At 37.8% G+C, this 27,790-nt stretch overlaps 1 protein-coding gene across 1 annotated transcript in view; it reads right to left on the bottom strand.

Annotated features, from left to right (window-relative positions):
- The window catches only part of Cntn3 (contactin 3), a 372,688-nt gene that overhangs the window by 77,035 nt on the left and 267,863 nt on the right, over nucleotides 1-27,790 (bottom strand). Inside the window, exons 9-11 of the mRNA XM_085686800.2 lie at nucleotides 26,678-26,814; nucleotides 25,091-25,220; nucleotides 21,263-21,413 (exon numbers count right to left, since the gene is read on the bottom strand). Of these exons, the coding sequence (XP_085542926.2) occupies nucleotides 21,263-21,413; nucleotides 25,091-25,220; nucleotides 26,678-26,814 (418 nt within the window). The remainder of the gene's footprint in view (nucleotides 1-21,262; nucleotides 21,414-25,090; nucleotides 25,221-26,677; nucleotides 26,815-27,790) is intronic.

Raw genomic sequence — 27,790 nt, 5'->3', positions numbered from 1 at the left:
GAAATTTTGAACCAATTCTATGATTTACTTACACAATCAACAGATATGTGTAGGAAGCCTTTATGTCATATGCTTTAATGACAGATGTGAGAAATGTCTTACTGAATCTTTTCTTGATCATAAATTTAGACATTTCAGGATTACTACCTTGAAATTTTTCTTGCATAAAATAAAGTTAATATTGTATCACTCAAGTATGTTAGTTTTGATTAAGACATTTGCCCACACAGTAAAAATGTGTCTTACTTGTTTTTGAGGAATAATATCAATAGATACAATCTCAATGTTCAGGAGTACATTTGTTTTCATAAGAAACAAAATTATTAAGTGTTTGCTTCTTCATTTTCAGTTTTGATTCTCTACATACATCTGAAATCTTGACTCTGAGTTTACATTTAAAATAGCTTTGTTTAGACGGTTATTAAAAATATATAAGTAAAACATACTCATGGAAAGTTAGTTTAATAAGGTGTGGTGTGTGTATCTCATTTTTTCCACAAAATGGTTGAGCCATTTTAATATTCAATGCTTCCTCTGTATGGTGTGTGGGGGAAGAAGCTTTGAAGGGGATTGTATTTACACATGTTGAGTGTTGGCACTATATCACATAACGTTCTCTCCACAAGCATCTCCTGGTTTTCGACATATGCATATGTATTTCTTGGTATCTAAATTTCTACATCACCTTATGAAGTTTCTACATCTCACGTGAGCACTGTGGTTGTTTCTTAGCCACGTTTTTTTCTCTTTGCATTTGTTGGCACAAAGCTCTATGTCAAAATTCTATATCTGCACTTAGGAATGGACGTGTGGACCCTGGATTCTGTAAATGGACTGCAGACATTCATCCTCTGGGTGTTTAAAACAAACAAACAAACAAAAACCAATACAGAAAAAACTTTCACAGTAGACCGTGGTCTGTAATAAGGAATAATTTTGTTCAAACAAAACTTATATTCTAGGCAACTAGAAATATGACATAATTTTATTCCCTCAAGTATTCTACTCTGTCTTCACTCTGTGTATAGTTTGTGTGTGTGTGTGTGTGTGTGTGTGTGTGTGTGTGTGTGTGTGTTTGTGTGTGTGTGTGTGTGTATGTATGTGTGTGTGGGGGGGGACAAAGAGTGTATGGTGGGGATATACTTGCATGTCATGGAATATATAGTGGTTAGAGGACAAAGTCGGTATCTATCCTCACTTTCCACTTCCACGTTGTTTGAAACCAGGTCTCTCTTATTGTTCACAGCCATGAACACCAGGCTGGCTAGCCTGTGCACATTCCCAGATTCTCTTGTTTCCATGTCCTACCTCCCCATATGGGCACTGGGAATACAAAGTTCTATTGAATCCGGTTTTCTTTTTCTTAATTTTCCCATTCAATACCTTCCAACCACAGTTTCCCCTCCCTCCTCTCCTCCCAGTTCTTCCCACTCTCCTCTCCCCAGATACATTCCTCCTTTGTTTCCCTTCAGAAAAGAATAGACCTCCCAGAGATTTCACCTGAGCATGACATGTAGACCAAACTTGGTATCTAGACAGAAAGTGAGAAAGAAGAAGGAAAAAGACAATGAGAGACATAAAAAGAAAGAGAAAGTGTGAAAGGATGGAAAGGATGGGGCCTAGAAGGAGAGAAAGAGTGAGGGCTAAGGGAAGAGGGAGGGGGAGGCAGAGAGAGAGAGAGAGAGAGAGAGACTGAATTTAAGGATTGGTTTTGAACAGGGTGGTGAGATTTCCCTTATTTTTCTCTTATCTATTCAGCTTTCATACAATACATCCATATCTCCATATCTCCTCCATCCCCTCCTCCCAGTTTGCATCATCTCTCACTTCTCCTCTGTCCCAGCTCCACTGCTCCTCCATTTCCCCTCAGAAAAGAGCAGGCCTCCTAGGGATATCAACTGAATAGGGCATTACAAGATGCAATAAGACTAGTCACAAACAACCAAACCTTCATATTAAGACTGGATGAGGCTATGGAGTAGAAAGAAAATGATCTGAAGAACAGGGAAAATAGTCAGAGACACACCCACTGTTGGGAGTTCCACAGATACCAACTAGCAACCATAACATTTGCAGAGGATCTAGCACAGAGACATGGAGGCTCAGTAAATGCCACTTCATTTTCTGCGAGCCCCTATGAGTCCTGCTTAGTAGATTCTGTGGGCCATGTTTTTCTGATGTCCTGGACCTCTTTGGCTCCTACAATTCTTCCTTTCCCTCTTCTTCAGGTTTCCAGAGCACCCGGGGGAGGGGCCTGATGGAGATCTCCAACTTGGTCTCCTGACTCGGGGTTCTGAACTTCTGAACTCGAGTTGTCAGGCTTGCATGAGTAGTGAAATCTTGCCAGTCCCTCTGTGTATGTTTTACATTGTGTTTCAAAAGCACTTTGAGAGTCATCAGCCAATTAAATTATAAAATACAAAGTTATTAAAACCAGCTGCAGTAATAGAGAAATAATAAATATAATGAGTTATAAGGTTCTGTAATTATGTAAGCTGTAAAAAATTCTCCTATACAAATTTCAAAGTATTGTGATTTTATCAGTTAAGTAAATTAATAATTTCAATGCAAAATAAAGTGCCTAAAACTTACACTATCTTTACAGTAAAGTTATTTCTTTGTTTAAAATTTTCAACTGTAAAAGTTAAAAAAAAATGATGAGAAGGCTCGGCAGGTCACAGTACTTGCTTCCAAGCCCGACAGCCTGACAGCTGAGTTTCATTTCTAGTGCTCAGAAACCAGAGCTGACTCTGTCAAGGTATCCTCTGACCTCAACAGGTGTGCCATGGCACTTGTGAATGCGTGTGCATGTGCATATCCTCTCACACGGAGTTCAAAAAAAAATCCCTTTTCAAAATATAATAAAATTTTTACACATTCTATCTCAATCATACATTTTTGGAGGGGATTCTAGACTCAGGGTCATTTTACAAAGTATTTTCAGATTCTATGTCCTACAGAATTGACTTTATCAATGAATGGTAGATGAGGACAGAACAGAAATATGCAAGTCAGTTAATACAGCAGGAAACAGGTCATGGAGCAGGAAGGTAGTTTTGTTGGTAGTGTTATTAAGATTGAGCTTGCTAAGCACTGAGAAGTGTGTCTTGCTGGACTAACTCAGGAGAAAAGAAACAACACTGTAAATTATGAATAACTTTATGTATCAAAATATGGGAGATGAAACTATTACCATTCTAAATGTCTGTTTCTATTTATAAATGTGTGTCAAGAATGACATCCACTCACCCATCCATTGGACGGAACATCTGACCACACATTCACCTGTCTATTTGGTCCATCCACTCACCCATCCATTGGACGGAACATCTGACCACATGTTCACCTGTCCATTCGGTCCATCCACTCACCCTCCCTCTTCGCAAAGGTTCAGAGAGGAAAATACACTAAATCTAACAGTGTTTATATTTTAAATAGGCGATCATAAATAGAAACCCATAAAAATCAATTTTCTACATTCCCAAGAAATGGTTGCCATCAATTAAGTGAAGAATTATGGCTTCTATTACAATATGGGAAGCTATCCAAGAAAGAATAAAATTAACTTCAACAAATATTTGTTGAGTGCTTACAATGCACTACATGTTTTGAAAAATACAAATGTGAATAAGAATTAGAGCCTGTGCTTTAAAAATTGCAATCTAATAGCCATATCCATATTCATACAGTTCATGCATAAGCAACCCGAAAATATAATCAGTGTGTATTACAATTTACATCAGGGTTGAACATCCATCAAGCTAGACTTGAATATTATACTATATCCTATTTTCCACGCCTGCTATTTAGACCTACAATAAAGTTCTGTAACTCTTGTTCTGATGACCCAAGGTTGTCTCCTAATCAGATCACTGCTTCCTTCCTTCCACTAAACATTCTTTAAAATTCTCCTTCCCCTTGATTCTCCACAATGCAACCTTATTTCCTTCTAGCAGCCTCTGTCCTAACTGAGTCTTTCTCCCCAAAGATACATTTTTTTTTTAATCCCAGAATTTTTTTTTAACTTACTCACATTTCACCTTTTCCTGTGCAAACTCTGTGAAGAGACATGTCTTTCTCCTTTGACCTAGATCCTCAAGCCCAGAACACAGCATGGCACATGATGGGTATTACAGAAAGCATTTCACAAGGTGGGTGCAGTACAGGTTTCCTCTTGCAGGTTTCTCTGGAATCATCTTTCTCCCCCATTTAGAGATTCATCAGTGAGTGAATGGACAGAGAGCATGTGGTCAGAGCTGAAAGGACAGCTCAGGAGTTCTCAGTAGTCAAGTGTTTACTCAGTTAAAAGTGCTTACCAAATTACCAAACTTCAGTTTCCAGAAGTCACACAGTATCTCAAAACCTCCCATATTTCCAGTTCCAAGGGATCTGATTTCCTCTCTGACCTCTGTAGGCTCCTGCACACACATAGTACAAACACACACACACACACACACACACACACACACCCCTGAAATAGGTTCTCATATATATATATATATATATATATATATATATATATATATATATATATATATATATATATATATATATATATATACCTTTTAGAAACTGCAGTTGGTATGTAAAATAAACTAAGGTTTTAAAAAAGGGAGTGTGGTCAGTGTATTAGAAATAGCATTCAGCAACAAGTGAGCCAAGCCCTAGGCCCTGGGATAAGACCCGGGGCCCCTCCCCCAGCTGTCCCAACTGTACTAGCCTGCCAGCAGACAAGTTTCCTCCAGGCGGGCTTCTCCAATACCCCCACAATGGACCTTGTAATCTAAAAGGGGCATACTGCCCCAACCCACCGATTACCCAGGAACTCAACATCTTCTCTGAGACACAGACTGGCACTGCACAGAGCCGATCAAGAGGTGAATGACCAGCCCCTCAACTGGACAACCAAGACTCTAGGCCCTAGGCCCTAAGGCAAAACCCCAGGTCCTTCACCCACCCTCCTCAGCAGCAGTAGCCGGCCAACCAGTTGGAATGCTTCCTTCAGGCAAGCTTGTCCAACATCCTTCCAAACCCCCATTGGATCCTATAATCTGCAAGTTCCACTCCACACCCAAACCTACCCATCCCCGGAGACCTCAGTGCCTTCCTGAAACACAGACAGTAACTGTACAAAGTGGACCAAGAACAGCACCTTGAGACACAGACAGCAACTGCAACATTCATTTCAAGAGAGGATCCCTGAGAGACAGACAGTATGTGCAAGAATTGCACCAAGAGGCAAAGACACTGCCTGCACCAATTGAAGGAAAAGATGGGTAGATGCCAACACAAGAATGCATTCAACAACTTACAACATGGTAACACCAGAACCCAGTGATCCTACAACAGGAAGAGCTGAACATCCTAACTCAGAAGAATCAGAAGAAAGCAAGCTTAAATATAATTTTGTAAATATGTTAGAGAGAGACCCCAAAGAGGAAATGAAAAGGTCCCTTAAAGAAATGGAAGAAAAGACAAACAAAAAATTGGAAGAAATCAATAAATCTCTTAAAGAAAGCCAAGAAAAACAATTAAACAGGTAAAGCCATTAATTCAAACATTTCAAGACTTGAAAATCAAAACAGAGAAAATAAAGATGAACCGAGGGAATTCAGGAAATGGGAAAGGTGGGTAAACAAACAAGAACTGAAGATGAAAGCAAAACCAACAGAATACAAGAAATGAACTAGAGGATTTCAGGATCTGAAGACACAATAGTGGAAATATATTTATCCATCAAGGAAAATAGTAAATCCAATAAATTCTTAAGAGAATAATTCCAGGAAAAGTGGGAAACCATAAAAAGACCAAACCCAAGAATGATATGGATAAAAGAAGGAGAAGAACTTTTGCTCAAAGGCACAGAAAATATATTCAACAAAATCATAGAAGGAAATGAAACAAAAGATATGCCTATGAAGGTACAAGAAGCCTATCGAGGACCAAATTGACTGAACAAAAAAGTACTCTTGCCAAATAATAATCAAATCACTAAGCAAACATAAATAAAAAAGAATATTAAGAGCTGAAAAGGAAAAAGGTCAAGTAACATATAAAGGCAAACCTATCAGAATTGCACCTGACTTATCAATGGACACTCTGAAAGCCAGAAGATCTTGGACAGATGTGCTGAAGACACCAAGAGACCACAGATGCAGGCACAGACTATTATACCCAGCAATTTTCAATCACCATAGATGGATAAAACAAGATATTCCATGACGAAACAAGGTTTAAACAATACTTATCCACAAATCCAACCTTATAGGAAGAACTAGGATGAAGACTCCAACCCAAAAAAGTTAGCTGTACCCACAAGAACATAGGCAACAGAAAATCTCACACAAGCAAACTTCAAAGAAGTGAAACACACAAACATTACCATTGGAAAAAAAATCACTGACCAGGATCCATCCTTCTGCTGCTTTCAAGAAACACACCTCAACATCAAACACAGATATTAACTCAGAGTAAAGATTTTGGAAAAGATTTTTGAACCAAATGGACCTAAGAAACAAGCATATGTAGCTATCAACAAAATACAACATCCCTTTATGATAAAGGTCTTGGAGAGATCAGGAATACAAGGAACATTCCTAAACATAATAAAAGCATTGTACAGCAAGTCAAAAGCTAACATCAAACTAAATGGAGAAAAACTCAAAGCAATCCCACTGAAATCAGGAACAAGATAAGGCTGTATACTCTTTCCATATCTATTTAATATAGTACTTGAGGTTCTAGTTAGAACAATAAAACAACAAAAGGAGATCAAGGGGATATAAATCAGAGAAGAAGTCAAACTCTCATTATTTCCTTATAGTTTGCATAAATGATTCCAAAAATTCTACCAAGGAACTTCTACATTCATAAACACCTTCATTAATGTAAAAGGATACAAGATTAACTAAAAAAAAAACAAAAAAAAACCAGTATCCCTACTTTACACAGATGATAAATGGGCTGAAAAAGAAATCAGAGAAACATCACCCATCACAATAGCCACAAATAACATAAAATATCTTGGAGCAACTCTAATCAAACAATTGAAAGAGCTGGGTGACATGAACTTTAAGTCTATGAAGAAAGAAATTTAAGAAGACACCAGAAAATGGAAAGATCTCCCATACTCCAGAGTAGATAGAATTAACATAGTAAAAATGGCAATCTTACTTAAAGCAACCCAGAGATTCAATGCAATGCCAATCAAAACCTCAGCAAAATTCTTCACTTTGAAAGAATGGTACTTAGCTTCATATAGAAAAGCAAAAAAACCAGGATAGTCAAAACAGTCTTTTACAACAAAGGTGAAGAAGGACACGTAAAAGAAACCCACAGTAGCTCAGATTTGTGAATAATAGAGGGTTATTTATTTAGGGGTAAACTCACAAGTCACAATCCTCTGTGAGAACGGAGAACAACAACCGAATCTCACAGCAGGAAAAAATACCAGAAGTGAGTTTTGTATCAGCATAAATAATGTAATAGCCGATGCCCAAGATGGAGTACAGACCTAAACAGAGAACTCTCCACAGAGGAATCTAAAATGGCTGAAAGGCACTTAAGGAAATGTTCAACATCCTCAGTCACCAGAGAAATGCAAATCAAAACAACTGTGAGATTCCATCTTACACCTGCAAGAATGGCCAAGAACAAAAACACTGATGACAATTTATGCTGGAGAGGATGTGGGGTAAAGACAATACTCTTACATTGTTGTTGGGAATGCAAGCTGGTACAGCTCCTTTAGATGTTAGTGTGGTGATTTCTCAGAAAATTAGGAAACAACTTTTCTCAAGACCCAGTAATACTACTTTTGGGTATATATCCAAAGGATGTTCAACCATGACACAAGGACATGTGCTCAACTATGTTCATAGCAGTATTGTTTGTCATAGCCAGAACCTGGAAACAACCTAAATACACTTCCACCCACCAAAGAATGGATAAAGAAGATGTGGTACATTTACACAACAGAGTACTACACAACAGAAAGAAATAACGACATCTTGAATTTTGCAGGCAAATTGATGGAGCTAGAAAACATCATTTTGAGTGAGGTAACCCAGACTAAGAAAGACAATTATCATATGTAATGACTCATAAGTAGTTTTTAAACATAAAGCAAAGAAAACCAGTTCACAAATCACAATCCCAGAGAAACCAGACAACAATGAGGACTCTAAGAGAGACATACATGGATTTAATCTATATGGGGAGTAGAAAAAGACAAGATCTCCCGAGTGACCTTAGGAGAGAGTTGAAGAGGAAGGGGAAGGCAGGGAGGGGAGCAGAGGAAAATATAGAGCTCAATAACAATCAATAAAAAAAATCCAACACTCCTTCATGATAATGGTCTTGGAGTGATCAGGGATACAAGGAATTTATATAAGCATAATAAAATCAATTTAGAGCAGACTGACAACCAATATCAAATTAAATCGAGAAAAACTCAAAGCAATTCCACTAAAATCAGTAACAATACAAGGCTGTTCACTTTCTATTTACCTATTCAATATAGTACTCAAAGTTCTAGCTAGAGCAATAAGTCAACAAAAGGAAGTCAAAGGAATAAAAACAGGAAAGGAAGAAGTCGAACTTTTGCTATTTGCAGATGATATGATAGTATATATAAGTGACCATAAAAATTCTACCAGGTAACTCCTACAGCTGATAAACACTTTCAGTAATATGGCAGGATACAAGATCAACTAAAAAAATTTAGTAGCCCTCCTATATACAAATGATACAAGGGCCGAGAAAGAAATAGGGAAACATCACCTTTCACAATAGTCATAAATGACATAAAATACCTTGGGGTAACCCTAAGCAAAGAAGTGAAAGACATGTATGACAGGAACTTTACACCTTTGAAGAAAGAAATTGAAGAAGATGTCAGAAAATGGAAAGATCTACCTTTTTCTAGCATCGACATAATAAATGACTATCTTACCAAAAGCAACCCACAGATTCTGTGCAAGACACATCAAAATCCCAACACAATTCTTCACAGACCTCAAAAGAACAATACTTTTCATATGAAAAAACAAAGTAAAACAAAACAAAAAAAACTAGAAATTTCAAAACAATCTTATAAACTAAAGTAACTTCCGGAGGCATCACCATACTGACATCAAGCTCTATTACAGAACTACATTAATGAATACAATTTGGTATTAGCCTAAAAACAGACAGGTGGACCAACAGAATCAAATCAAAGACCCAATATTAATCCACACACCTATGAATATCTGATTTTGGACAAAAAGTTTAAATTACGCAATGGAAAAAAGAAAGCATCTTCAACAAATTGTGCTGGTATAACTGAATATCAACATGTAGAAAAATCAAATAGATCCATATTTATCCCCATGCACAAAACTCAAGTCCAAGTGGATCAAAGACCTCAATATAAATCCAGTCACACTGAACCTCATAGTAGAGAAAGTGGAAAGTAGCCTTGGGCATATTGGTACAGGACACCACTTCTAAATATAATACCAGAAGCAATGATACTGAGATCAACAATAAATAAAAGGGATCTCCTGAAACTGAGAAGCTTCTGTAAGGCAAAAGACACAGTCAATAAGACAAAATGGCAGCCTACAGAATAGGGAAAGATTTTCACCAACCCCAAACTGAACAGAAAACTGAACCTCAAAATATATAAAGAACTCAAGAAACTAGACATCAAAATACCAAAAAAATCCAATTAAAAATGCTGTATAGATCTAAATAGAGAATTCTCAACATAAGAATCCCAAATGGCTAAAAGACACTTAAGGAATTGCTCAATATCCTTAGTAATCACAGAAATGTACATCAAAATGAATCTGAGATACCATCATACACCAGTCAGAATAGCTAAGATCAGAAACACCATTGATAGCTTATGCTGGAGAAGTTGCAGAATAAGGGGAACAATCCTCCATTGCTGGTGAGTCTGCAAACATGTACAGCCACTTTGAAAATTAGTATGGCAGTTTCTCAGAAATTGGAAATCCTTCTTTCTCAAGACCCAGGGATACTACTTGGGCATATACCCAAATGATTCATAGTCATACCACAAGGGCATTTACTCACCTATGTTTATAGCAGCATAATTCGTAATAGCCAGAACCTGGAAACAACTTAGATGCCCCTCAACTGAAGAATGCGTAAAGAAAGTGTGGCAAATTTACACAATGGAGTAGTACTCAGCATTAAAAAACAGTGACATCTTCACATTTGCAGACAAATGGATGTAACCAGACACAAATAAACAAAAAATATCCTGACTGAGGCAATTCAAACCCAGAAATATAAACACAACATGTACTCACTCATATGTGGATATTAGACATAAAGCAATGCATAACCAGTTTACATTCCACGACCACAGAGAAGCTAGGTAATATGGAGAATCCTATGTGAGACATAAATGGATACCCCTGGGAAGGGGAAATAGACAAGAACTCCTGAGAAAATTGGGGGCATGAGGGGAGAAAGGGAGGACAGAGGAGAAGGGGAGGGGAGAAGGTAAGTAGGGAGGAGAACATGAGGGAAAAGGATGGCCGAGATGGTAGAAGGACAGAGAGGGAGAGCAAGAAGGGATATATCTTGATTGAGGCAGCCATTATGGGGCTAGCAAGAAACCTGGCACTAGGGAAATTCCCAGGAATCCATAACGATTATCCCAGCTAAAGACCCTAAGCTATAGGCAAGGGTACTTTAACTGGCCTTCCCCTATAACCAGATTGATGGGTATCTTCATTTTCATCATAGAAACTTCATCCAGCAACTGATAGAAGCAGAAGCAGAGATCTACAGCGAGCACTTGGCTGAGCTCCCAGAGTCCAGCTCAAGAGAGCAAAGGGATCAAAACCATGATGGGAATACTCACAAAAACACATGACCTGAGTTAATAGGAGCTCACTGACACCGGATGGACAGCAGTGGAACCTGCGGAACCCAAACTAGGCACTCTGAATGTTGGTGACAGCTGTGTGACTGGGGCATTCTATGGAGCTACTGGCGGTGGGACCAGGATTTAACCCTAGTGCTTGAACTGGTTTTTTGAAGCACATCTTTGGAGAGATACCTTGCTCAGTCTAGATATGGGTGGTGGGAGGCCTTGGTCCTGCCTCAAAGTGAAGTGTCAGACTTTGTTGATTCCCCATGGGAAGCCTTAACCTCTCCAAGGAGTGGATGGGGGCCGGGGTGGGGCAAAGTTGGGGAAAGTGGGTTGACGGGAGAGAGAGGGTACTGGGATTGATATTTAAAATGAGAAAAGATTGTTTAAAAATAAATAAATTAAAAAAGAAACAACACTCAGCCTCACAAAAGAACAATACTATCATTTACAGTAATATAGATAAAATTAAAAGATAATGTCCTTAGTGAAATGACACAGAAAATGAAGCTAAATATTAATAATATTACACATATGAGTGTTTTCCCCAGTAAGACAAAAGCAGCGACTAGAACAGTTATTGTCAGAGGTTAGATAAGAATATGGCAAATGGATATTGAATATAATGATACAGTCGAGCAGAATGAATAAGATGAAAGCCCCAAGGCATGTCATGGCATTATGGTTAATACTATTTAGACATCTGAAGTCTGATATGAAAGTTAATAGTAAGTATATTTACCATATGCATAAATCATTGTAACTAGGTGAGACAATAGACACAGTAATTAATTATACTGCAGCTCTCATTTCCAAATGTACATATGCATCAACATTTTACCTTATATGTTTTAGGTGTATATAATTTTGTTAAATATACATCAATAAAGTCAAGAACCCACTTAAAAACAGACCAACAAAACAACACCCAAAGAACACAAAGAAGGAAAATCTTTCTTCCCTCTGAATTTAGTAACCAAAGAACTCTAGGAAATTTGACACCTATATCCTTGGAAGTGCTACAGACTAGTCTCCTAAAAGTCCAAGCTTTAAAGGCTTGGTTCCCAACATGGGTATACGGGGCAGGTGGAACCTTTAATATGTGGGTCTTAGTGCAGGGGAGGGTGCTATTTGTTGAGGGCATGCCCTCAGGGGACTGTGAACTCTGCCCTCTTTATCTACTTGTTGCAGGGGGATTGCTTTTGCTTCTCATGTGTTCCTACCATGGTGTCTGGCCTCATCGCAAGCCTATCATGTTTAAGTTAATTGACGTTGGACTGAAACTTTTAAACAGTGAGTCAAAACAGACAGTTCCTTCTTATAAACTGGTTATCTCTGCTATTTATCACTGGGACAAGAACTTAACATGGGAACATGGGTGATTTGGCAAACTTGCTAGCTTCAAGGATGACTTCTTTTAATTCCATTAGCTTCTCTAAGGAATCATTCATTGCAGGTGTTAAGACCTATACTATATTATGCAAAGAACACAAGGAAAGCTTTGGTACTATGTAAGACATCTTCCAGCTTCTGATACTCCAGCCAACATAGGTCACACTGAATACACACAACTGGATCTTTCCTGGGTTTCTGATTCACAAAACTGGGTGTGATGACCATATAATTTCTGCTTTATATCACTGTATTTGAGCATGACTTGTTGAACAGTGACAGTTAATGGTAACAGTGGGTATTCAGTGAAATCTTTGAAGAAAGTAGTACATATTGTAATGTACAGGGGATCATCTTTGCAAATATTTCCATATTATGCTGTTCCCAATTGTGTAACTGACATAAACACAAGGATGCCCAAGGGAAAGCAGAGCCAGTCCTCCTGTGGCAATATCGCAAAGATTCCCTTGAGCATAGCAATAAAGCCACCTGAGTAACAAGGTGGACCTTCTCAAATAGAGAAGACCAACTGTAATCAGAGAAAGTGTCAGGAGAATAAATGAGGGACGCAAGTGGAAATCATTTCTTTCTCCTTCACACAGGGGCGGATGAAATGGTTCAGCAGGTAAAGGAATTTGCTGTCATATCTGACACAGTTGACTTTGATGCCTGGAATACACACAGTGGAAGGAGAAAACTGGTTCCTGTAAGCTGTCCTCTCACATCAATTCACACTTGGGAGCATGTATGTCCATTTACTTGCTTCTCCTGACAGAAATGAAAACTATAGGGAAGTGTATCATATATTTACTTGTAGTACATCTTGACTGTTAGATCGTCAAGATGACTTTGATATCCAGCATCTCCCTTCCCAAACTTACACATGTTAGTAGAGGCAAACCAAAGTGCACTTTCATACAGCTGCAATGATCATTGTGAACAATGTGTGTAAGAGAGAGACAGAGAAGGGACTGAGATGTGAATGAGCACAAGAGGGAATCTGGGGGTTTAGTGAGATATTCTGTAGACCTATGATATATACGTTGTTATTACAGGAACCATCATTAAACACAGAGCCGGAGGTACAAGGACTGTCAAAAAGCCCAGGTGGTAAGAAACAATAATAAATTTGTAGCCCCAAACTCCAAAAAAAAATCTCACAAAGCAAATTTTAGCATAACAGGCTTGTCACTGACTGCAGCAATGTCTCCTGGATATTGAGGTAATGCCACGATGCAAAAATTCACTTCAGGTTAAACAGTAAAGAGTCTAATAATTATCCTTTTCAATAATTTCCTCCTTCTCCCCCCCCCATTTTCCATTCTATTGTTATAATCATAAACTGTTAATCTGTCTAAAATTTATTTCTTTTCAAACATTTTTTATAAACTTCAGGGAACCAATTTTGACCTACCTAATTGGACCAAACTTTCCTGGAATAAGTGTCATTTAATTATTTCCTTGTCATTCGTGGTCTCAGGAATGTCTAAACCCCACTCTATCGTCCATCTTAATCCTCTCCTCTATTAATCACTAGGACCTAATTTTTTTTCTCCCAAACATAATTGTCTTTCCAGCATCTTGCAAGGTCCAAGCTGCCAGCTGACCCAGTTCCTCTGAGCCCTGAAAATATAGCCGTAATCAGCCACCCCAGGACGTGGTCAAACATCCCAAACTCCTCCACGCCCACAAAGTCAGCGTGAAGTAGTCATGAGAGACCTTGCTACACCCCTTTCCCACCCATTAAGACCCTCAAAGCCCCCAAATTTTTATAATAAACAAAAGGGTGAAATGTAATTCTTCAGCCACCCATAAGGTTGCACTTCTAGGTCGTAAGGAAGGCACATGTGGGCACGACCTTGGGAACAAAGGGCCTGCATGACTCACCCGCGACTCAACTAACCCCCTGTGTGCGCATGTGTGGGTCGCCCACATTCTGTGTCATCAGCGTCTGATGTGTTCACGCACAACCCTTGTGCACATGTGCAAAGCGTAGGGTTGCCCATCCTCAATGTCTGATGTAGGCACGTCTTCCCCCTTCTCCCTTCGTGTTCATGGAAGCCTTTAAAAGCAGGGCACGCCATCTTTACCCTCTTCCCCTGCCCCACACACTGTTTCCTCAGGCCCATGAGCACATTCCTCTTCTTAAATAAACTCCTAAGTGGGTTTGTTTTCGTCTCATGTCCTTCACTCGCATATGACATTTCATACATAGAAACTATGACTAAGCAAGTCATTTAGGTTGGACTCAAATTTTAGCTACTGACCCAGTTCTGGCAACAGGTTGACTTGAAGAGGATTCTGAAATCCTAAATCTTGAGACTCATGGATCTTCTTTCCCTTACTAAAGTTGTAAAGCTGACAAAAGATTTCTTAAAGTGCCCCAAACTTTCATAATTCATAATATAACTGGAAATATGGAATTAATAATCTCACAGTCACCAAACAATTTAACTGATCCAATTTGAGAGTCCTCTTGTTAGCAATTCCTTAAAAATAATACTGTGATAGAATTTGTTTCCCTAAAGTTTAAATTACACAAAAGTCAGTTAATCACCCTAAAAGAAAGGTTTTTTTTATTTCTCTTTTTACTTTAATTTTCTCACATTTAAGATATCCAAATAATACTAAGAAATAAGTCAACTCATATTAAAATAGTGGTTATGGCATTAGCTAGATTTTCTGAAGTATATGTATGTGCCACTATATGCCTTAATACATTATTTTTTATCATTGTGGCCGATATCTTATGATATAAACGAGGTCAAGAATGAAAGAAATTTGTTGAGGACAAACTCATAAATAATTTTTCAAATACTACTTTTTAAACTCAACCCTTGTCAAGAGAGTCAAGTAAATATTACTCAAAAGAATGATGAAGGCTATAAATGTAATTTTCTGGACCCTGGTTTATAGAACATGAAGCCACGATTCAAGAGTCATACAAATGTTCTGCTATCATAAGGGTGGGTAAGTGGTAAACTAAGATCTGACCCAGATTTCTCTTGTTTTGCTGCTTCCATATGCTAAATAAACAAGGAAGTAGATAAAATTTTCATTTAACTTCTTATATAGTAAATAATGTGAATAATTAGCAGCATACTTCTTTGCAATCAACACAAATATCTCATTTAAGTAATGCTAAAAATTATACACGGGGAACTCAATTTCTTTTGTGACTCAGTGAAGATGTACAGGCTGTGGTGGTGCTTTCCTGTGGAGATGGCAGAAAGGTTCTGGTTCTTATGGCTTTCTGTGAATCCTATAGCAAACAAAGGTCTTAGATCATCCCATCTTGACTTGACTGTTTTCACTCATAAATTTTCTCACAGAGTGTTGATCTATAAGAAAAGTAGATTCTCCCTTTTCTCCTTCTAGCAGAAACCAAGGGGACATGGAAGTCTGTGCTGAGAAAGAAAAGGATAAAACGAGAATCTTCTCTGCTCTCTGAGACTCTTGACCCACGATACTAAATCTTCTCTGAGAATATCAGGTTGCTTAATGCTACTCTTCTCAGATGGAGAGGGATGGTTCACCATCTATGAATAACTCAGGTAAAGCTATCTTGTTTGGTGGATTATATATGAACTTTGCCAAGGAATAAACACATATATAATTAGTCTACCTTCTTATCAATGTAGTCCTTCTGTTTAGGTGGCATTTTCTCCAGTCTTCTGCTTTGTCCCATTTCGGGTCCTTAGGAGCCACCTGCTCTCTAATGCTATCTCTTTGTCCTAGGTGAAGAAAGACACTCACCTCTCTGTGCTTCATGGAGCAGTGGACTTAAAAAGCACCTGCTTCCTAGAAAGAAGACCAGTACCCCAGCATCTTGAGACTGTCCACATTTGTGCTTGCTGTATAAGATTAACAGTTAGCAGTGACCCCTTCCCTTTGAAAATATTCCTGTTTGCAGAATAAATGATATTATCACTTTAATCATATATTCTATCTCACTATAATTGATGTCTGACTTTTCTACGCTGAAAGCTCTTGATGCTTCTTGTTCATCTCAGTGTCAGTCACTCATGCCAGCACAGAATAAAGATGTGACGAATTAGTAGACAACATGAAGTACCTTCCCTCTAAGAGGTTGATGGGGACATCAACCACTAATCAACTAGCAACTAGCTCCTCAAGGTGTCAGAATCACAGACATTAAACAAATTTCCCTTGTGTTCTTCAAAGGCAGACAGAGATTGGTTTGGAGTTAAAAGTGTAGGAGGTAAATGGTTCTCTGAGATCTTAATTGCAAGCAGAGGGCAAATTAAGAGCTCTGAGGGAGGGACTCTTAAATGGTTGAGTGACAAGGAGAGGGAAAAGGGACGGAGGGAGAAAGGGAAGTTGTGACCTGACCACAGAAGAAGCAATATGTGACTATTTAAGTATCTTTCAGCCATTTTAGTTTCCTCTGTTGAGAGTTTTCTGTTTAGGTCTTTACTCCATTTTTTATTGGATTATTTGTTCTTTTGATAACCAATTTTTGAGTCATTTATATATTTTGGAGATCAGTCCTCTTTCTGATGTGGGTTTAGTGAAGATCTTTTCCCATTTTGTAGGCTGTCATTTTGTCTTGTTGGCCATGTCCTTTGCTTTACAGAAGCTTTTCAGTTTTAGGAGGTCCCATTTATTAATTGTTTCTCTCACTGTCTATGCTACTGGGATTATATTTAGGAAGTGGTCTCCTGTGCCAATGCATTCAAGTGTACTTCTGTGAGGTCCAGTGTGGCTTTATGTTGATGTCTTTGATACATTTAAACTTGAGTTTTGTGCATGACGATAGATATGGATCTATTTTCATTCTTCTACATGTTCATATTCAGTTATGCCAGCACCATTTGTTAACTATGCTTTCTTTTTTCCATTTGATAGTTTTTGCTTCTTTGTCAAAAATCAGGTGTTTGAAGGTGTGTGGATTAATATCTGGGTCTTTGATTCATTTCCGCTGGTCATCCTGTATGGTTTTATGCCAATACAAGGCTGTTTTCAGTACTGTAGCTCTGTAGAAGAGTTTGACATCAGGGTTTGTGATGTCTCGAGAAGTTCTTTTATTGTACAGGATTGTTTTGACTATCTTGGTTTTTTTGCTTTTTCATATGACACTGAATACTGTTCTTTCAAGGCCTGTGAAGAATTTTGATGGGATTTTACTGGGCATTGCATTGAATCTGTAGATTGCTTTTGGTAAGATTGTAATTTTTATTATATTAATTCTACCTACCCAAGTCACTTCAAAATGACTTATTATTTTGTGGGGTCTCACAAACTTTGATTCAATTTTCAAGTTTGATTAATAATTCTAAAGCTAGTACTTCATTGATATACAAAATTTGACAAACTGGGTATATAGAATTATGTAAATACAGTGTATGATTTTTAATCATATTCATCATCCCATGTAATTAATAAAAGTCCGAATCCTATCTTTTAAAATCTAATTTAGGCTTTAAATGACACTTGAATTATAGATTATTTGCTTACTAGAAATTTGCTGGTTGAGATGTGCTTAGTGATACAGATCTTGACTATCATGAATGATTCACTCCCCAGTTTCTATTTAGGGCACCTCAAAGTAAGTAATTAAACAAGTAAAGATTAGGTAAGAGCTTTTTGCTGCCAATAGCTTGCATTCACGGGGAACTGACATTTGCATTCTCTAGACTCTGACAGAGCAGTGACCACTGATCTCTTTCTCCTGAATAGCAGACTCTATAATTATCATGGAACGTGATCCCATGTAATAACTATACCTAAATACATCTATATTATCCAGCTTCTTTCACTGTTATTGTAGCCAAGGGAATTTATGATTGGTTAGGTGAAAGACAAGTACCTGATGGGACTTCTGGGAAGTCCTTTAAAAATGAGAGATGTATCCATATTTATACCTTCTTCCTGCTCTTCCTAGGGCTGTCACTCAGCAGCTGATGTTGAAGTAAGCAACAAACCAAATGTCTGTGTCTTCATGGAGTAAGCCTAGCCTGGAATGACTATCTTTAGAAAGCCCAGCCATGCAGTGAGAACACACAGAGAAATAGAACCTTCTTCAGTTATAATTTTCTTAAAATTGGACATGTAATACAAAATCACTCTTACTATTCAACATATCTACAAGCATAAGGTGACTGTTAAATGAATATTTTATTGAAAGTTTATAAGGCACACGGGTAGTACCTGCTCCAATAGGTAAGTAAACAAAGGTTGAGAGGAGTCACATAACTGACTCTAAAATATCAAACTTGCAAGCAGGCAAGTTGTAAATTTCTGTTTTCATTCCAAACTTACACTCTTTCCAGACCATCATTGTACAATGTGTAGGGTAAATCTCTTCTTAGGTGCCTGTGGCTAAATCTCTTAATCTTTTTAATCCCCATTTACAATTAAGATTATAGACCTCTGACTAGGATATATTCTGCTGTGAGGACAAGTGGGCTTACTATTGTCAAAGAACTGAAGCCCTTGGAAAAGAATCACTCTATGACTCATGTGCGTAACCAAAAGATTTAGTTAGTTACACAGGAGGCCTTGAATTATATAGTTATATTGGAGATCTTAAGGTCAAAACTAAGTATTATGGCCACAAACTATACTTGTTTAAGCCTGTTTACAAAATCCAACTTGAAGTCAGTTAATCATGTTCTCTTTCTGCTTAACCTGTGTGGTTGGCTTGTTTTGGACAAACCCAGTTTGGAGTTTGCATTATTCATCTGCATTTGTGCCTTAATAAAGATGTCTTCTATTATATAAAGGAACAATTACAGCGTGTGCGTGTTTATAGACTCTTATGAAAATACCTCCAGACCTGCAAACCAAAAGCTGTTCATTTGCAGCAAGGCTCTGTTGTAGTTTAAGAAAAGGAAATCCATGAACCATGGCAGAAGATTTAATTGCTCATTCAATGTCCTGTCATTTCCCAAAGTAATGCTTGTAATTCTGTGACTGGAAAAGCCTGAGACTATCCCCCAGATGCTAGACTCCTGTACAAAAGCTGGCACTGAAAAATTCCAGTGGTTCTGCTCTTGGGTCTGATTCCTCATTAGCTAAAATTATATTCAGAAGCAAATTAGCTGTGGAGAGTTCTGTATGAGGTTTCTTGTCTATGCTACAATCTATTACTACAAATGTAAGTCCTGAACCTAAAAAAACCAACATAGGCCTCATTGGCTATAATGGAGATAAGGTGGTGACAGGGTTGCATTCCTCCTAAAGACCCTAGAATCATTTGTGCTTACCCAGACTGCCAGGTGTGGACACCTGTCCCCTAGAATGATGATGACACAATCTCTGTAAGTATCACCTTCCCGTCTTCAAAGCATCAACCCACTGCAAGGTCCATTTCTGCTTTGGCTTTTATCTGCTTCCTTGATGATCACCTCTCTCTAGTTATCACTTGCCTTTCCTTTCCTTTTATTTAATTCAAAAACCCAGCTGATTAGTTTGCTTCTATCCAAGTTAATTATGTAGGTTCACCTATTTTAAAATTGACAATGAGCACTGGCAACATGGTTCAGTGAGTTAGCTCCCTGCCACCACACTTGCCAATACTTCAGTCACTGGAACTTACATGGTCAAAGCAAGTAACTAGTTGCCACAAGATGTCACAGAAGCAGAGAGACACATATGCTCTCTCTCTGTGACTCTCTTTCTTCTTCCCTTCTCTCCTTCCTCCCTCCTTCTCTCCCTCCCTCCTTCCCTCCCCCTCTCTTTTTCTCTGTTTCTCCTTTCAGACATCCACATATACACACACAAATAAATGAATAAAAAAAATCTTTACAAACTGGCAACTTAAATTTCTTATTTAATTTCATTTTGTCAGTTATGTAGGTAACTCTATCCTGTCTACTTGACAGGATCTAGAACCAACTGGAAGACAGGTCTTTGAGGGAGTTCCTAGGTTGGGTTGAGGTGGGAAGAGCCACTCTAAATGTGAACAGTACTACTTCATGGGATGGGATCTTGTAGCTGTTGAAGAGAAGAAAAGAAGCCAAGAAGTCTTTCCATTTCCTGACTGGGAACACAGTGTGTACAGCTGCTGCAGCCACTACCCTGTCCTCTTTTTGATGGACTGCACACTCAAACCTCAAACTGAAAACCAAAATAAACCCCTCTTTTTTTTAAGTTGTTTTTTGTCAGATCAGCCACAAGAGATGTGACTAACTCACAAGTTAACACAACAAAGCCACAGGTTTCTAAGGCAAGAGCCTGAGCCCTGTGCGCCTATTGCTCAGCTATCACAAACTCTGCAGGTATTTTCTGGCAAGAAGCAAGCATTTCGTCAACAGCAATAGTAGCAACTATACCCGCTAATCTCTGGCAGGTATTGATCAGCATGCTTTATGAATATTCATGCATTTCATCTCCATAACAAGCTTCTCGGCATGAGGCAATAACTGTTACCATCATCCCCCTAACAAATAAAGAAATAAGACACAGAGATGTGAAGATACTTCATAGAGCCAGGAAAATGCAGAATAAAAACACAAACCCAGACAAAGCAGGTGTAGAATCCAGGTATTTAATTAAGCTTTATTCGATCCCTTCATTCCAATGTTAGAATGAGAAAATGAAGAAAGCGTTTGCTTAATTTAAATTCAGGAACAGCTAAATTATCCCAAAGAGAAGAAAACAATATGTTCATTTCCCTTGAACAGGTCATTTTACCATCCTCTCTTATCTTGGGATGTAGTCTCACATATGGGCCCTGCATTCCTTAATCCTTCTGGTTGAGTGTCCCCAGAGGCTCACAGAAGACTGTCCTTGCCAAAGCAAAGCATTTTATAAGGAGAAAGGTTTGAAAACTCAATTACTAGTGTAATGAGAGAGGTAAAGACAAAACTAGTAGTGTTCTGATTTGTAAATATACTATATTCTGCGTTATGGTGAAGTTTTTTATACTTTGTACATTTAATACTGAAAACCTACTTTGCTGATTGACCCAGTAGAGAAGGAGCAAGCAAACCAGTGTTTGGTAGGATAGAATACCTTGACTGTTCCCGCACCATCATGTCTCCTTTCTTCCAGACAGAAAGTGCCCTTGGAGAGGCTCTGGGTTTACAATCCAAGATCACCAAACTGCCCACTTGCACCTGAACCAATGTTTTCATAGGATTCCTTGAAAAATCTGGAGCAGAAGCTAAAGAAGGGGTGGAGAGAGAAATGGATTGTTAATTAAATGAGAATGGATATTTTCTTAAATCCCTGTGGTTTGAAAGGCTCACTGTATCAGTGTTTTCCAATTCTGCATGGTACAGGAGATGTTGATGTTTGATTTGATGTGTGTCATACACATGAAAGCAATGTTGAAAACTTAATTTGTGCTAATATGTTTGGGTTGAAGTTCTACATCTTAAGGCCAGTGTTCTGAAGATTCTTTAACGTTCCTTGTGAGATGTAAAATAACTCAATCATGAGTTTATTAAGGGAAACTATTTAGCATAGCAAACTTAGGCAAGTTTTGTTCTATAATGACTACTTTGTTCTCTATTGGTCCCTTAGGTCATAGCATCTAGTAAGGATCTGCCACTCAAAGGGTGCTGGCCAAATGTCTTAGAAAGAACGCTTAGTTATTAACTAATTGTTCATCAGGTTGTACCACAAAAACACAGATGTAATTTTCAAGGATGTAGTAACACATTAAATACCATAATGTGCAGAAAACCTATGCTTCACAGAAAAGACTCTGAAGTCAACTTTTAGGCTACATAGTGAGGTATAAGATATCATTTAAATGAAAAGATGTGCTAATCAGAAAGTTGATGTGGGATATCCCTTCCGTGAATACCATTGGTTAATAAATAAAGTGACTTGGCCTGACAGGGTAGAACAGAGGTAGGTGGGAAAAACTAAAGTGAATGCAGAGAAAAGAAGGGCGGAGTCATATAGCAGCCATGGAGCTACCACCAGAGACAGGCATGCTGAAACTTTGCTAGTAAGTCACTGTCACGTGGCAATACACAGATTAATGGAGATGGGTTAAATTAATATGTAATGGGAAAAGCAGGGATTTAATTAATACAGTTTCTGTTTGGTTTTTCAGGAGTCTGGGCAGATGGGAAATGAACAAGTGGTCTTCCTACTACAGAAAGTCACTATTCCTTTTACTACACATGTATAAAGAAAGTTAGGAACCTGATTATCTCCCCAAATATAGAAATGTTCTTTCCTTTTTAAATTAAGACAGCTCCTCCTTTTCTAGCTGGCCACCACTCACAATTCTCTTACCTAGAATCTCAGTTGCTGGGATAACAGGTGTGAGCCACAACATGTAAATTTTTTTTCTTTTCTTTTTTAAAATAGTGTTTAAATCTTTTTATTTTATGTGTATGAGTGTTTTGCCTAAATGTGTGTTAGTGTACCACATATGTGCAGTGCCTATAGAGGCCATATGAAATGGAGTTAGATATCCTGGAACTGAGTATTCACCAGGCAATTATCTACCATGCAGGTGCTGGGTATGGAACCAACATCCTATGCAAAAGCAGCAGCTACTCTTAATGCTGAGCCATTTCTGCAGCCTCTACTTGCCTGGCTTCTAATGTTCTATGCTTTGGCAAATCCCAGTGGAAATTAACTATTTGGCACGTAGGCATTTTATAATGATTATAGATATTATGTGATTGATTATATGGTTGTTCAACTACTTCACTTAGGACCCAGGGTACCTCATGGAATAGTGGGCAGAAATACTATAAGATCCAGTGGACTAGGATATCTTTTGTGAGATTGTGCCTTCTAGCTATGGCAGGAAAGCCGCATCCATGAAATCTCATCAACATGACTGCTTAAATAAGACATTAACAATTTCAAAAACAGTTAACTTGTCATTATAAATTGGGAAATCTCATAAGGCCTCACTCCTAGATGAAGAACAATTACCAACTGCCAAAAGAGGGGGAATTAGTCTTTCTCAAGACTAAGCCTCATGGTTGGGTGTGTAATAATAAGTGGTCATATGTGTAGGCGACACGAAACAGACTCAGCAGGTTGTATTCATTTTTATTACTTATATGTATATGTAACAACAACAGTTAAAAAAGAGGAGGCTGTGTATTTTGAAGGGAGCTTATGGCAGGAAAGTACATTGGAGGCTAGAAAGGAGGAGAGGGAAATGATGTAATTATCATTTAATTAAATAAAAAGAGACACAATTGGAGTTGGCCTTGTAAATTCAAATCCTGTGAAAAAAGGTTTAGTAAAACCACAAGAATCTATAGCTGAATGCAATTTTTTAATTTACACATCTTTTACTTTCTCATATAACAATCTCACACCATCATAGGTAGGAATCTTTCTTATTGAAAGAGGAATTAGACTATGACTCTGCAGATTTTCATTCTACAGAGTGTGTTCATTCTATCTGTGTGGAACCTTTCCTGCTTTGCTATAGCATCTTACTTCTCTGCCACCGCTAACAGTAGGCAGATTTTCACTGACAATCCTGACAGTCCTGACAGTCATTCTGGTACACATGAACCATTCTCATCCTTCAGGTGCCAGAGACAAGAGATCTCTTCTCCGTTAAGCTTGGCTTCCTCAACATCTCTTGTCACTCAGTACTGTGTAATCATTTGTTGTGAGTGACTCTCACCCATTGTAGAATATTTGACAGTCTCACTAGCCTCGACCATGGTGGCTATAGCATATAGGACTTCCATCCTTTCCCCACACCCTAGTTAAAGCAACAAAAACTGCCCTCAAATATTTTAAAGTATTCCCCAGAGTGAAAGCAATCTTAAGCTGAGAGCCACTGACTTAGATAAAAGGGACCTCATAATCATCATGTCGTTTGCACTAGATAAATGACAGACAACAGCACAAATAGGGGTTTACGGGCCAAGGACACTTGCATTTAAGCAAACAAGAAAGTCATGCTTTCTCTCCCTGAGCAGACTGTGGTAATAAACTCAGTAAATTGGGAGGTATTCCTTAGAAACTGAAAATAATTGTGATCATTGAATTCTAGTTCAAGTTATACCTAAATCCAAATATTCCATTTCAATTTCTAGAAACAATGAGCCCTTTATTCTTTCGGTACCTCCCTCTTTCTTTCTGTATTTCTGCCAAGCTGTCAAGTTACTGCTGTAGTTTCAGTCATGTGCCATCACATAAACATCCTAAACACTACAAAATCATTTTTTTTCCTTTTCTTAGACCTAAAGGGCAGGAAGAAGTAAAAAGCCATAATCTCAAATAAATACTGGATTGTTGGTTAATTACATCTTCAATACACCCCATATCTGGATCTCCAAATGGGATTCATGAAGACCAAAATACCTTCTGAATCAAATATTAGTCATTTGCTTTTGTGGACCAGGATAGAGAACACTAGAATCCTGATAAGGAGCATTTCTTAGTCTAGGACACTGTGGCTGGGTAATCGTCCATTAGATGGGAAGAAACTTTTTCTCCTGGTTTAATTCAACTTTGGAACTTAATTCTGGTCGCTATGGTTGCTTTTTCTTTGACATCATTTTAAATACACTTGTTTTGGGTTTGGCTTGATTGTTGTGTTTTTTTTTTTGTTTTTTTTTTAGACAGAGTCTTATTCTTAGCTCAGGTTGGTGGGTCAAATGCCTGTCACTCCCTACATAACACAATCTGACCTCAACTTTGTGTCAATCCTCCTGTCTTCATCTCCTAGGTCCGGGGAGACTAGTATATTCTCTAATTAGAAACACTGCATACAAAACAATATTGTGTGTTCTATTAGGTGGTAGAATAGAATGTAAAAAACCAATATTTTAGATTCTGGCAACAATGGAAGGTTAAAGAGAAAAAGGTAAGATCAAATGCATAAAAAGTTAGTCTTACCTACAACCTTGAGCTCAGCACTGGAGTAGATGAGTCCATGCTTGTTTTCTGCTATGCACTGGAACATTCCAGAGTCTGTCACATTGAGGTTTGATATTGTAAGTGCACCATTTTCTATCTGTATTCTCTCCTGGATTGAAAATAACATTTCTTGCAGATAAATAAAATTTTAGGATTAAAATAAACACTGCTGACTGTCATTTCAATCACACAAAAGATGCTGCTATTTTCCTCTGACTGCTAGGTAGCCTGACCTGAGAGGTAACCTTTTCTTCTTTGAAATGGAAAAAAAGATGCTTCAAATACACAAGTAAAAATCAGAAAATAATTATCAAAACCAAAGGTGAAGTGCAGCACCCATTTCATTTTCATCTATGTTTAATGATTCAGACTGTGGGAAAATGTACTGGGAGGTTGACTTATATCCTGGGAGGTAGAAGAATTTTTCATCACAATATATTTTTAAAATAATGTAAGCTTAAGACATTATAAATTCAGTGCATTAAAAAGAGTGCTAATATAGTGCTAGAAAACCCAAACACTTACCAGATTTTTCTTTTCCCCAAGTATGATGGTCATATAGAGAAACATAAAGTTACACCATTGACTTAGTACACAGAAGCACAAAAATAGATACTACAAGGCTGGAGAGATGAAGTGAATGAGAAAACAAATACTCATCTATGAAGGAAGCCAACTAACAGATTTATTTATTCTCTAGACAACAAACCAAGGTATAATACAGAAAAAGGAAATTAAATTCAATGTTGGATTAAAGTAAAGCTTTCTCTAACACAGATACCACAAATCATTGTTTATATTAATACTATTTTATCAGTGCACAATAATCAATACACCTTGAATTGTAACAGAGAAGAAATCTCATTAAAAGACTAGATGATTGATTTCATATTGATTTTCCATGACTTCCCCATGTTATGATATGCATGGAAAATGCCCCCTGCAGGCTCTTGTGTTTGATCATGAGAAAGCTATGAAACTGGAATCTTTGGCCTTGGTAGGACAGGTGAGATGTGATGGGGGTAGTACTTGATGGTGATATTCGCTTAGGTTCTAGTCCTTGCTCTATGCTTCTGCTTCCTGATTCCTGCTGTCATAACTTCCCATCATATTTTCCTCATTATGAATACTGAAATTGTATACTAAAATAAATTCCTTTCATTTCCTACTTTAATTGCTTCTGTAGAAGCCCTATTCTTTGATACTAGAAGCTAAGCTGCCTTGCTGTGTATGTATAAATTTGTGTGGCTGTCCATGCATGTGGGTTCGAGGAAGCAAAGGACAACCCTTGGTATTCCACAGTTGCAATCTATTCCCCTTTCTTGTCTGTAACATAGAGTCTTTCCCTGACAGATAGCCATGCATTTCTATCTACCTAGCCCCAGAATCACAAGCATTTACCCTCATACTCAGTATTGTTTTCAACATGACCGCTTAGAATTGAACTCAGGTAAGGCAAGCAGTTTGATCACTAAGCCTTCTCCTAAGCCCTGATTTCTAGAGGCTAAAGGAAGCCGACATTAAAAAAGCCAGGAAGAGCTGGACAAAGCAGGTGCATCAGCTCACCTCCAGTACTAAGGCATCTCCATTTTTCAGCCATCGATATGAAGGTTTGGGCTTCCCACTTGCCCGGCATTCCCAATAAAGACTGTCCTCCACAGATATTTCCATGTCTCTTATAAGTTGAACCCAATGAGGTTTTGCTATAGTTAAGGAAAAAATAGATAACAGAAAGAAAAAAATTCAAATTATATAGTAAATAAAAAAATGGCTTATAAACAAGAATCAGAGTGTAATTCATGGATTAACATGGGTTAGACTAGAATTATGCTTAGTTCACTGAGTAGCTAAAAAACATTTCTAGATTTGATGATTATGTTTCAACATGTTATTATCTTCAGCCAACTATATTTGGATATTCCTATTTTCAAACTCCTTACTGCTAGATTAAAATCTTCAGAACTCTATTAATAGATAGTGATGCAGATACAGAAAACAACTTTCCTCAAGTATATTTTGAAATATTAAGATCATATCTCATGACAACTTCCAAGTGAATGACAGCAGCTATTGGCCTTAACGATGTATTAAATATTAATATCTATAGGAAAAAAACATCTATGGCTAAGAAAAAATATTTACTTTGAGTTAGAAATACCTCTCAATTAAATACAAAGTAATGAAAAACTTACATAACTCTCTGTGCATTAAAATTAAAGTACCCAAAGATAGATAAGTGTCCTTAATATGAATTAAGATCTTTTATCAGAAAAAAAGATGTAATTGAAGCAACTTCAAATTATGTATGCAAATCAGTTGGATGAAGATTAATGAATTTCACTTATGTTTTCAAGGCACCTGGAAACTGCAGTTTTGCAGATGAAAGTGACATACCACTTCCAGTGGAAGCCACTCAACACAGGAATTGCCCAGTCCCTGCTTGCATTTCAGATCCAAACCTGGGAGGTGAGAGCTCTTAGAGGCTTCACATTGCATTATGCATGGGATGTGTGCTACAGGATCTGCATTTGCTTCCTCCATCTGGAGCAGCAGTTTATCTATTTCTGTTTAATTGCAACCACAGGAAGATTTGTTTTTTCTTTCTGTCTCCTAGAATTGTTTTTATATTTTCAAAAAAGTATTTGAAAGGAAACTATGGCTCCTTAGATTTTTTGTTTT

The sequence above is a fragment of the Myodes glareolus genome, chromosome 3 (genome assembly GCF_982192425.1).
Source record: "Myodes glareolus chromosome 3, mMyoGla1.1, whole genome shotgun sequence".
NCBI lineage: Eukaryota > Metazoa > Chordata > Mammalia > Rodentia > Cricetidae > Myodes > Myodes glareolus.
The sequence above is the reverse complement of the archived record's forward strand: the minus strand, read 5'-3'. Positions and strand labels throughout refer to the sequence as shown.